Source organism: Mastomys coucha, unplaced genomic scaffold, assembly GCF_008632895.1.
Source record: "Mastomys coucha isolate ucsf_1 unplaced genomic scaffold, UCSF_Mcou_1 pScaffold2, whole genome shotgun sequence".
Lineage (NCBI taxonomy): Eukaryota > Metazoa > Chordata > Mammalia > Rodentia > Muridae > Mastomys > Mastomys coucha.
The window spans coordinates 19,611,282-19,624,235 of record NW_022196902.1 but is presented as its reverse complement, the minus strand read 5'-3'; the positions used below and the strand labels follow the sequence as shown (position 1 = coordinate 19,624,235).

At 40.2% G+C, this 12,954-nt stretch overlaps 1 protein-coding gene across 1 annotated transcript in view; it reads left to right on the top strand.

Annotated features, from left to right (window-relative positions):
* The window catches only part of Lama2 (laminin subunit alpha 2), a 668,494-nt gene that overhangs the window by 629,240 nt on the left and 26,300 nt on the right, over positions 1 to 12,954 (top strand). The window contains exon 57 of the mRNA XM_031380750.1: positions 10,887 to 11,035. Coding sequence (XP_031236610.1) covers positions 10,887 to 11,035 — 149 coding nt within the window. The remainder of the gene's footprint in view (positions 1 to 10,886; positions 11,036 to 12,954) is intronic.

Genomic DNA, 12,954 nt, shown 5'->3' with positions numbered 1-12,954 from the left:
CTCACATCACCAAAGGATTTTACCTCCATCGTAGCTAAACTGAGAGTTGACAGTTCTGCTGCACCAAGAAATGAATTGTAGGCATAATTTTTAGATACAGACTTCCTGCTATGGTCAAAGCTATTTGCCTTGAGTGAGTAAATTTATTTTCAGCTCACAGAGAACAGGTTACATTCATTTAAGAAATGGTGTATGTATTAAGATGATCTATCTAAAAAGTTATTCACTGACTGTTTCAATGAACAATGATTCTGCTTGGAGGGTGGCACAGACATTAGGTGAGGGTGAGAATTTGGTTCATTAGCTATGATAATTTGGAAAAGCATTCATCTCAGAGAAAGAGTAACTTATAAAGTCCTCTTCTTCAAACTTGATACAAGAGTTACAAACATCAAGCAAAGCATTCAGTCTCACTCTTTGTTATTTTTTTACAAGCCACCTCCCTAGTTAATCATCTATGTTTCTTTTGTGTATATAAATACTTTTGAAATATATAAGCTGTTCTGAAAACTGTGGTATAGTGTAAAACATGAAATAAACAATACTACTAATAGAGAGACTGAGATAGGAGAAGTAATATTTCAAGATGCTTATGTTGTACACAGCAAGACACTGTCACAAACAAGCTGAAAGTGTATATAGATTGTACATTATTGGACCTATTTCTCCAATTACCAAATTAGAGAGACCATTGGATGACAATCAACAAATTTCTTATTACTCATATTTTTGGATTTCAATCGATTAGGATATGTTGGTAATATCAATTTTTATATTAAGATATTTAGAAAAAGTAATTATCACTTCCTGTTGTTTTTGTTGTCAGAGGTCGAATTAGACTTGTGTGGATTTGTTGAAAGATTACTTTCTTCCTTCTTCTAAGGTGTAGTTTTGCTCCTTATTTTGATGTTTTCTATCTATTATCCTTGTAGGGCTGGATTTGTGGAAAGATATTGTATAACTTTTGTTTTGTCATGGAATATCTTGTTTTCTCCTTCTAGGGTATTTGAGAGTTTTGCTAGGTATAGTAGCCTGGGCTCGCATTTGTGTTCTTGTAGGGTCTGTAAGACATCTGTCCAGGATCTTCTATCTTTCATAGTCTGTGGTGAGAACTCTGGTATAATTCTGATAGGTCTGCCTTTATATGTTACTTGAACTTTTTCCCTTACTGCTTTTAAAATTCTTTCTTTGTTTAGTGCATTTGGTGTTTTGATTATTATGTGACAGGATGAATTTCTTTTCTGGTCCAGTCTATTTGGAGTTCTGTAGGCTTCTTGCATGTTCATGGGCATCTCTTTCTTTAGGTTAGGGAAGTTTTCTTCTATAATTTTGTTGAAGATATTTACTGGTCCATTACATTGGGAGTCTTCACTCTCTTCTATACCTATTATCCTTAGGTTTGGTCTTCTCAATGCATCCTGGATTTACTGGATATTTTGGGTTAGGAGCTTTTTGCTTTTTGCATTTTCTTTGACTCTTATGTCAATGTTGTGTCTATGGTATCTTCTGCCCCTGAGATTCTCTTTTCTATCTCTTGTATTCTGTTGGTGTTGCTTGCATCTATGACTCCTGATTTCTTTCCTAGGCTTTGTATCTCCAGGGTTGTCTCTCTTTCTGATATCTTTATTGTTTCTATTTCCATTCTTAGATTCTGGATGGTTTTGCTCATTTCCTTCACCTGTTTGATTGTGTTTTCCTGTAGTTCTTTAAGGGATTTTTATGTTTCCTCTTGAAGGGCTTCTAGCTGTTTAGCTGTGTTCTATATTTCTTTGAGGGTGCTATTTATGTCTTTCTTTAAAGTCCTGTATCATCACCATGAGAAGTGATTTTAGATCTGAATCTTGCTTTTCTGATGTGATGGTGTATCCAGGACTTGCTATGGTGGGAGAATTAGTTTCTGATGATGGCAAGTAACCTTGCTTTGTGTTGTTTATTTTCTTACGCTTGCCCCCTACCCCATGCCATCAGGTCATCTCTAGTGCTACCTGCCCTTGCTAAATCTGACTGGAGCCTGTCCTTCCTGTGATCCTGGAACTCCTCATAATCAAGCTGTCTCTGTGTTCCTGTGACTCTGAGATCCTGTGGTCCTGGACTTGTTAGAGCACCTGGGAGTGCAGCAGCTTCCTCTGGGTTTTATGGGACTGGCTGCGGAGCTTGCACCCAAGGGCCGCTCAGGACACCAGTCCAGAGAGACTGGAAGGAACCCGAGCCACTCTCCTGGTGGAGTTTCTGTGTGCCTGGTCCCGCTGGTCCCAGTTACTCCCAGTGTTGAGACAGATGTTGGGTACACCTCACCTCTGATTTTGGGCGTATCAGAATGCCTGGTAGTGGAGCTTCCTCTGGGTTTTATGGGACTGGCTGCGGAACTTGCACCCAAGGTCTGCTCAGGACACCAGCCCAGAGAGACCAGAAGGAACCCGAGCCCTGAAGTCATATTTTTTTTAATTCCCCCAGTATAATCTTCATCTATAACTCCTGAGGCAATCTATCAATCATACCATACTGTCACTGCTTCTTCCTAGTAACAGTTCCACAGTTCCTGACAGTAATGGACCATATATTACAGTAGGAAGAGCCTGTATTCTCATTTCAGGTGTTAATACTGTGTAGGCAGGGGGTCTAATTTCCAGTTCTGCACTGCCTAGGGTGGCTCAGAAGAGATCCTAAAAAGATTGTTTTGCTAAGGAATGAACCAGGGCTCTGTCCTAGATGCAGGAGAAGGACACATTGGGCTAGTGCATACAGGTCTAAGAGAGATGACTTAAGAAATTCTCTCCCTTATGGATAGAGGAGAGGGGGCCAGCTGCAGACCCAGAGACAATGTTATGGGGCAATAGAGTTAATTCCTCAGCAAAACAATCCTTTCGTTACTATTTTCCTTAGTTTTATTCAGACAGTTCCTCACTTGATGCCCTATCTGTCCACACCCAAAACAACTTCCAGGACTCCCATTAATCCTCCTCTACCTTTTTCCAGTCTGTTGAAACAAAACTTGTTGTAAAGTTTTTCCCTGTAGTGTGGTAGCCATGGCCACACCTTGCATATAAGACGGACCAATGTCTAAACATAATCTAATATAGTCTGTAATAGTTTGTACTGGCTGGTTTTGTGTGTCAACTTGACACAGGCTGGAGTTATCACAGAGAAGGGAGTTTCAGTTGGGAAAGTGCCTCCATGATATCCAGCTGTGGGGCATTTTCTCAATTAGTGATCAAGGGGGTAGGGCCCTTTTTGGGTGGTGCCATCCCTGGGCTGGAGGTCTTGGGCTCTATAAGAGAGAAAGCTGAGCAAGCCAGGAGAAGCAAGCCAGTAAGAAACATCCCTCCATGGCCTCTGCATCAGCTCCTGCTTCCTGACCTGCTTGAGTTCCAGTCCTGACTTCCTCTGGTGATGAACAGCCATGTGGAAGTGTAAGCTGAATAAACCCTTTCCTCCCCAACTTGCTTCATGGTCATGATGTTTGTGCAGGAATAGAAACCCTGACTAGTACATAGTTCCAGTCTTTCTATAAGGTCATTTTTTATTGGATATTTTTTTATTTACATTTCAAATATGATCCCCTTTCTGCTTTCCCTCCCCCCAGAAGCTCCCTACCACATCCTCCCTCCCCTGCTTCTATGAGGGTCTTCTTTGACCCACCCACCCACTCCCACCTCCCTGCCCTCACTTCCCCTACACTGGGGCATCTATCGAGACTTCATAGGATCAAAGACCTCTCCTCCCATTAGTGGATGACAAGGCCATCCTCTGCTACATATGCAGCTGGAGCCATGTGTATTGCTTTGTTGATGGGTTAGTTCCTGGGAGTTTTGGAGGGTCTGGATGATAGATATTTTTGTTCCTCCTATGGGGTTGCAAATCCCTTCAACCCCTTCAGTCCTTTCTCTACCTCCTCTATTGGGGACCCCAGGCTCAGTAAGATGGTTGGCTGCAAACATCTGCCTCTGTCTTTGTCAGGCTCTGACAGGGCCTCTCAGGAGATAGCCATATCAGGTTCCTTTCAGCATGTATTTCTTGGCATCCACAATAGTGTCTGGGTTTGGTAACTGTATATGGGATGAATCCAAAGGTGGGACAGTCTCTCCTGTACACTTTGTCTTCTTATTTGCTCCTGTGAGTATTTTGTTTTCCTTCTAAGAAGGGCCAAAGCACTCACACTTTGGTCTTCTTTCTTATTGAGCTTCATGTGGTCTGTGAATTATATTCTGGTTATTTGGAACTTTTGAGCTAATATTCACCTATCAGTGAGTGCATAGCATGTGTGTTCTTTTTTGATTGGGTTACCTCTATCCATTTGCCTAAGAATTTTATGAATTCATTGTTTTTAATAGCTGAATAGTATTCTATTGTGTAAATGTACCACATTTTCTGTATCCTTTCCTCTGTTGAAGGACATCTGGGTTCTTTCCAGCTACCGGTTATGATAAATAAGGATGCTATGAACATAGTGGAGCATGTGTTCTTATTTCATGTTGGAGCATGTTCTGGGTATATGCCCAGGAGTGGTATAGCTGGAACCTTGGGTAGTACTATGTCCAATTTTCTGAGGAACTGCCAAACTCTTTTCCAGAGTGCTTGTACCAGTTTAAAATCCTACCAACAATGGAGGAGTGTTCCTCTTTCTCCAAATTCTCACCAGCATCTGCTGTCACCTGAGTTTTTTGATTTTAGACATTCTGACTGGTGTGAGGTGGAGTCTCAGTTTCCCTGATGACTAAAGATGTTGAACATTTCTTTAGGAGCTTCTCAGCCATTTGATATTCCTCAGTTTTTCCTCTTTGTTTAGCTCTGTACCCCATTTTTTAATAGGATTATTTGGTTCTCTGGAATCTAACTTCTTGAGCTCTTTGTATATATTGTATATTAGCCCTCTATCAGATGTAAGATTGGGAAAGATTCTCTTTCAATCTGTTGATTGCTTTTTTGTCCTATTGACTGTGTCCTTTGCCTTACAGAAGCTTTGCAATTTTATGAGGTCTCATTTTTTGATTCTTGATCTTACAGCATAAGCCATAAGTGTTCTGTTCAGAAAATTTTCCCCTGTGCCCATGTGTTCAAGGCTCTTCTCCACTTTTTTCTCTATAAGTTTCACTGTATGTGGTATTATGTGGAGGTCCTGATCCACTTGGACTTGAGCTAGGTCTTCTGACAGCTTGGTGGGCTGTGTTTGCATTCTCATCAGCCAACTGTTTTTGCTAAAAACATTCTAGCATTAGCATCTCCAAACACTCTCCCTGCCACTTTCAACCTTCCAAAAAACTCCTGAAAATTCTCATCAGTTTCCTGCCTTATTTTTGAGGTATCTTGAGACAAATCCCCTTTAATAGGCAAAGTATTCCAGACCCTGTGAACACTAGGACTAATTTGATTATAAGTACCAGGATTAAACTGTAACTGACTCTACATGTCCTAATATTGACCTTCTCCTGCTAACATCTCATAAGTAACTGGATTATTAGCTCTAGCATTTAACTCTACTGTCCGCTGGCATCTTTCAAAAATTCCATTTTCCATAACAGACAATCTCCTTCTCTCAAAAACTGCATAAGCTAGCTAAGTTTCTAATCTGTAGGTGGAAGAGCCTCAGTGGACAGGCCATCTAATATAGCCATGGTAGATGGAGGAGTAGGTCCATACTGAGCAAGGCAGTTTTTAATTCTTTTAGCTAATTAAAAGGAATTGGAATGTGGTACCTAACAGGGTTCCCTTGTTGATACTGTGTTTTGAACACAGGGCATTACAAAGCATATCCTTCTATATTTTCCCCTTGTTCTACAGCCTACTTTAGCCCTGCCTGAAGAGGTGATAACAAAGTAATACTAGAATTTAAAATAATAGGTTTTCCTTCATCTCTGTTGCTCTTCAAAATCACTGGAGGAGGTAAAATCTTCATTTTTGGCTCTACTATTGGTGCATCCTCCTCGGAATCTGTACTATCATTGCTCTTTTGATCTCTGAGAAGTTCCTCAAATCTTTTAACAAGCTGAGCTAATTCTTTTTGTTTCAGTTTTTTCTTTGGGATATCCATGCCTGTTCCTTTGCAAAAATACCCTAAGAGAGTCCCAAAAAGGAGGCCATTCCTTGTTATAATCCTTAGCAGCTTCTTCCTCCAGGTCTGTTAGCCTGTGGTCTGTCTGCTGCCGATGCCTGAGTCTCTCCGCTGCTGATGCCTGGGGCTGGGTGATGCATTAGTTAAAGGGAGGCAATGCATAATCATGAGATATTTATTATTATAGGAAAGAGAAAAGAAGGTGGCCATGACCATGGAGAGTAAGAGAGAGAAAGGAGAAGAAGGAGAGGAGAGGAAGAGAGAGGGCAAGAAGAGAAGAGAGCAGGGAGGAAGAGAGCAAGAGAGAAAGCAAGAGAGAGGGGAGAGCAAGAAAAGGAGGAGGGTGAGAGAGGAAAGAGGAAGGGGCAAACCACCCCTTATATTGTGAGGTGGAGCTATCTGTCTGTGGGCTGGGGCATGCCTGGCTATGATCAGATGACTGAGAGTAGGGTCCAGCTAGAATGCTGGGATTTTGGGGCATTGTATACATGACAGAGCGCATATCTCCTGCAGGGGGCTGTGAGAGGTTATGACTGAAACAGGAGCCAGGATCCTAGGAGTCATGGCTGAACTCCTTCCATCCCTTGTAGGCAGAAATTATCTCCCACTTGGGGTCTGGAGTTCCAGACCTATACTTATCTGGGCCCATGTTATCTGAACAGACCACTGCCCCAAACAGGTCAATGTCCTCCCCTAGATCAGGGGGCCCATCATTCTTTTCTGTCTTGTCTGAAACCTCAATAAGAGGTGCAGATGAAAAAACTTGGTCTTTCCTCTTGCTTTCACTATCTTTGTCTTCCAATTTCTTACCTAATTTTATATTTTATTGTCTGGTACCTAAAGTATCTCTAGGTTTAAAGACTGAAAGTATCTATGGGTATTTTTTCAGGACAGCGTGTTGTATATACCCTTTTATCCTTTCTCCCACTTTTTCCCATGTCTGTAAACCTTCCTCAGAGAACCAAGGACAAATTTCTTCTATGAAAGTCAAAACTTGGATAAGCTGTTTTTGACTTAACTTCCCTCTTTTAGATTTTATCATATCTTTAAGCATAATTACATTACCTTGCCTCATTCTTACAGGGTTTACTCACCACTGGCCCAAATCCTTATTTTCATTTGCCTTTGCATGTGCTTCCTATTCCCATGGTGTTTTTCCCTATATCCCACATACTGGTGCCACATACTGAGGCACCACTACACCAAGCCAGTTCAGTCACTCAACAGGGTTTCAAAGGAGGGAGGGAGGACTAAAAAGAAAAATGCAACTAGACAACACTATAACATGACTTCAGCCAGTGCTGATGTTGAAGCAGGTTTATTTTTTCCTAGTCGGCTTTTATACCATTTTAGGTACTTGCCAAGAATAGAGTCAGTTCTTAGATTAAAGACAAAGTAATCAAACAAAGAAATAAATGAAGAGATCAGATAAGGTAATGAACAAACCTCCCTGGTCACTGTTCCTAGGGGCTTATCAGGATGACCAAGATAAAAGGAAGCTACACATTCCTAGGCTGAGTTTGCCTTGAGCTTTGTATTAACCCAAATGTGAATATTCTTATCTGAGCCTACTTCCTTGAGCCCAGTAACAAGTTCTTGCCAAATTTCTAGAAGCAGCCCCAAAATCTACCCATAAGATGGCATACCAGATCATTAAGAAAACAATAATTACAGAGCCACTGGTTTCTAGTCAGGAAATAATGAAGCAATTTCTACTTTATATCAAAAATAAGTTTCCAGAAAATTAAAAATGTGGAAGTAAGTGCAAGTTTAAAAATTTTAGAAGAAAATAGCCCAGTGTAGTGGCACACTCCTCTGATTCCAGCAGTCGGGAGGCAGAAGCAGGCGTAGCTCTCTGAGTTTAGAACTAACTGCGCCTACATTGTGGGTTTCTGAACATCTAGAGCTATAGAAAAAGAAAAAACACTGTCTCTCCCCTCCATCTATATATGATAGATAGATCAATCAATAGATAGGTAGATAGATAGTTTGTTTTGATCTTTCTGATCTCTTGGAAGAGATTTAGTAAACAAAACAAGAGTGTAAGTATAGCCACATAATATTAAAACTCTCCATTCATCAAAAAATATAAAATGCAAGCATCTTCTTGAAAAGACATTGTTTATATAACCTTCAAAACACCTTGTAACCACAATGTGAAAAAGGCTTACAGAAACCAAGATGCAACCGAAACATGTGCGGTAATGAACAGATCTGACCTGACATTTCACAGAAGAGAAAGCATGATGGAAGCAAAGTTATTTTTAAAACATTCAGTATTGAGAGTCAGAGGAATGCATTTTCCGTCCACAGTAGATTCTGTATCCACTGGGATGATAGAACACTATGAAATACAATAATGTCAAGTGCTGGCAAGGCTTTGTTAAAGGTAGCTTTTACTGCTGTGGACAGAGGAAACTGATACAGTTGCTCTGGTGGCTGGGTTGGTTCCCTTCTATAAGGTGGACTGTATGTGTACACTACAAGCCAACAATGGTGTACAAACCCAAACACTAGCATGGGTATGCAATGAGACAGGTTCAAAAATGCCCCCAAGGAACAGTTCTTATTTATAGCAGGTAAGTAAAAAAGTGCCCAAATGTTCATCAGCTGGAGAAAAGAGCAATAAACTGGTATTTTGGCTTAATGGTGTAGAAAGCAGTAGTAGCAAGGGATAAATTACAATGTAATAAGACAACAGGGATAAACTGGATGAATGAGGACTAAGTAGCAACAGAGACACAATAACATCTCTTGTCTAGGTGTATGTCAGAAGAAATATTTGAGTATATTATTTATAGATACATATGTGAATCCTCAAAAATGATTTTTAAAATCCTGGCAAAATAAATCCTATATTAGTAGTACATTTGATGTGGGGGAAAGTAAAGGTGGGGGAAAGAAAGAGAAGGGGCAGGAAGAAGCTCCTGGATGTATAATGCTAGGTTCTTAAATTGCATGGCAGATTACCACAGATTTGACTGGCGAACACACATGCCTTCAGCACTTGCATCATGTGGACCAGGTCAGACAGGATGAAATCTTCTTCAGGGCTGGAAAGATGGCTTGCGTTCTTGAAAGTAGCCCAATGATAGCTCACAACCACCTGCAACTCCTGTTCCAGAGGCTCTGATGACATCAGACATGCACCTAAACTCATATATGCATACTCATACACAAATACATATGCAAGTGTGCTCATGCACACACCCGTATTAATTTCTTAAGTCTTTTAATTTTTCTTCACACATAGAGGAAGATAAGTAATATTGAACTTCTCACTAATAGCAGTAATCACTGGATAAATATAAAAAAAGGAGCTCTACCAAATCCTTCATTTTCTAATCCTGAAAACTAAAAATCTTTTCTCACTTTTTCAACTGATACTTGGATTATATTGAGATTGAGTACCAAACCAAGCATTCTTAAATTTTCACCATAGGACATTTGTTCACTTGGTCACTACCAATAATTAAATTCCTATCAGCTGCAAATGTCTAAGCACTGAGTAAATGGTTTAAGTCACCAAATTTCAGTACATTCTTAAAAGAGAATGTGTTTCTGTTAAGACAATTAACAAAAAGATAGCTAAAGTACAAACTTCACAAATACAAAAATTTAATGCCCCAAACATTTAATAATAATAATAAATTTCTAGCTTTTAAAAATTGTGTAGTAGTTTTATCTTCAAAATAAAACGATATTTAAACTGTCCAAGTGTGTTGTGAACCAGTGCTGCCTAAATGAATATATTTTGTGAAAGAAAACAGTTGACATACCCAGAATGTTATTTGTGATTGTTTTGCCTTACATATGTTTGTGATATCAAACAATAGCTAAAATAGTTTTTGAGTAGGTAGCTTATGGGGTGGTGAGGGGTAATCCTGAGCACATTGTATACTGGGCACATAGCTGCATAGAGAATCTTCTGAATCAGTGAAGGGATGGTAATGCTGATGGAGAACACTTTATTTACTTAGGGATTACAGAATGGTCACTGTACATCCAGTGCCCCAGTTCTATATAGGAGAGAAAGGGCATATACCAACAGCACTGGGTACAAAGACTGCACCTAAGCTCCCTGAAGTTCATAATCCAATATGAAAACTATACTGGTTTCTATGGTAACAGTGACAAGAAGAGAGCAGGGATGCTTGTGGATGGAAAATTCTCTTCCTTCTTTCTAACTGTGGGAGACAAGTTATATGTCTGTGGCAGTGATCTATTCTACCAGCTTAGAGACAAATTAACATCTGAGAACTTAAATGCCATGAGATTGAGTCAAACTGAATTTCTAGAAACTGGCTGCCCACTTGTGAGTATAATGGAGAATGGGTTTCTTGGTACCCTTTGTTTCCTGTAAGTTAGAGGGCAGGAGTAAGCAGAACTATTATGTTGAACATTAGAAACTTGGCAGAGAACTGATATTAGTATATCCACCTACCCCTTATACTCAACAAGGAAAATGGTAATGGATTTTAAAAAGACATTCCTGCATCCTCATCAACTCTGTTTAAGTACATATTGAGAGGCTCAGAGATAGATTAATGGCTAAGGACTCCTGTAGAAGACCTGAGTTCAAGTCCCTAAGATGTATATGAATAGCCAGATGTGGCAGTATGAGAACCTATAACCCAGAACTATGGAAGGCAGAAACAGGATTGTTGTTGGGGCTTAATGGATGCCAGCTTAGTTATAGATTCAGTAAGAGGACCTGTGAAAAGTAAGACAGAATGTTAGGGCAGATGACAGAATGTCATCACTGCAGCTAAGTCACATAAACAGTGGCATATGCAATGCCTGTTTAATCTTCAATACCTTCTCTGTTTTGCTGCAGGCTTATTATGGCATATTCCTCAACAAGGGTCGCCTGGAAGTGCATCTCTCCTCGGGGACACGAACAATGAGGAAGATTGTCATCAAACCCGAGCCAAATTTGTTTCATGATGGGAGAGAACATTCTGTCCATGTAGAAAGAACCAGAGGGTAATTAGAAACAGAGAAATTGCTTCTATTTTAGCTAATGTGAACCCCCTTTGCCAGCTAAGCTCTCTACTCAAACTACCCTGTGTGGACAGACCACATATGCCAGGTTGTGACCATTCACTGGTGTCCTCTTCCTTATATCTTTTGTTTGGGAACCTCAGAGGCCTGAGGAGCTGTACTATTCATGTTTCACTTCTGCATGCTTTCTTCTTACCACCTTGCATCTCACTCACCACTGCATCTTCTCAATCTATAAAGAAAAATCCTTCCTCCTGCACTTCACTAAATGTCTCTTCTCTAATAAGGTAACCAGGACAGCTCAGATCCAGCCAGCAACCTTTGGCTGCTGCCTGCTAGTTCATTCCAAGCCAGTAATGGCAGTTGCTTAGAAACTTGCCACCAATACAGTGGAGCACGACAGTAGAATCAGACCTACTGAGCCTCTTAGCGGCATACTTCATCTCTGTCTGTTCCCTAAGGTGTGCAGGCCCCTGTAGTGGCTTTCTGGGAGAAATTGCTCAAAGCAGAAAAGAAGAATGGTGGTCATCTGTAATCATTTATAGTGGCCACTTCTCTACAAATCTGCAAGGATACGTGTCCTGCTCCCTGAGTGAGGGAATCTTCCGTAAACATATAAACTGGTCCCTCATTTCTGCACAGTGCTTTGTACTTACTCTATTGGGAGTGTTATCAGTGTTCTTCATCAAAGTACTGTGGAACAATTCAGAAAGGTAATTAGTTCAGAAGGACAATGATAGAAAGAACAGAAGCCTAAGAACTTGAGGTCTCAGACCTCCAGACCAGAACCCACTTATAAAATAGAGGCAGAATAAGTATTGGAAATCTAGTCTGATGAAAGTTCAAAGCGCAGAGAAGACGTGGGAGAGCAGCTGGGCGTGGATGCGGAGGGATGGTCCAAAGAAGACGTGGGAGAGCAGCTGGGCGTGGATGCAGAGGGATGGTCCAAAGAAGACGTGGGAGAGCAGCTGGGCGTGGATGCGGAGGGTTGGTCCGAAGAAGCTGCAGCGTTTATAAGAGGTCTAGATTGTTTTAAGTATCCTCTTGTATAAGTATGAGTTTAGATAAGTAACAAGGACATCTTGTTTTCTACATAAATAATAAAGCCTTCTTTAGTTTGTTTTGTTGTTATGATATGGAACATTTACTTGTGGGTTGAATTACTACTAAGCATTTGTGCTGTGTCTAGATTGACAGGTTTTAAAACTATGATTAAACAATGAGTGACCGATATTCAGACAATTCAGAACTTTTACTGATTTAATAGCAAGGTATCACATCCAGGGTGTCTGGTGGGGGTGGAGGCAACTAGATTTTCTCACTTAGTTCTTACTTTAGAATATCAAGTTTGCTTGTCTTTTCATTTAGATTTCAGTCGACTTGCCAAACATTAATTCTTCTCTCTGTGGAAAGGACATTTTATAAGTCCTTAAATCTGAAATTATTTCAACGAACAAATGCAGATTGTAGAAACATAGGTGACCAAAGTTCACCAAGAGAATTCTTTCTCTTGTTATTTTCAAGAGAAAGAATTTAGAAATTCCAAAATGCATCACCATGTTAAGTTGTCCTTTTAACAGGTGTTTCCTCAAGAAGGGCATTTTACTGTGCCAAACTCACAGCTGTTGGCCATCAATCCAACCTTCATTTGATTAAACTCTGTATGCAATATGTCTCTGAAAACTGGTCACTCGGTTAATTGGCCATATAAACAAACAGGTTTGCCATTCATTGTTAATTACGAAATGATGTGTTAGATATATGGCTGTTTGGTTATCTCATTTCTGTGCCAAAAGAGGAACCTGTTTGCTACTGTGTCTTCCTTGGCACCCCAAGGTCAAAATACACGCATGGTCTATTCTGGAAGCAAATGCATGAAGCTGGTTAAGCAGATATCACTA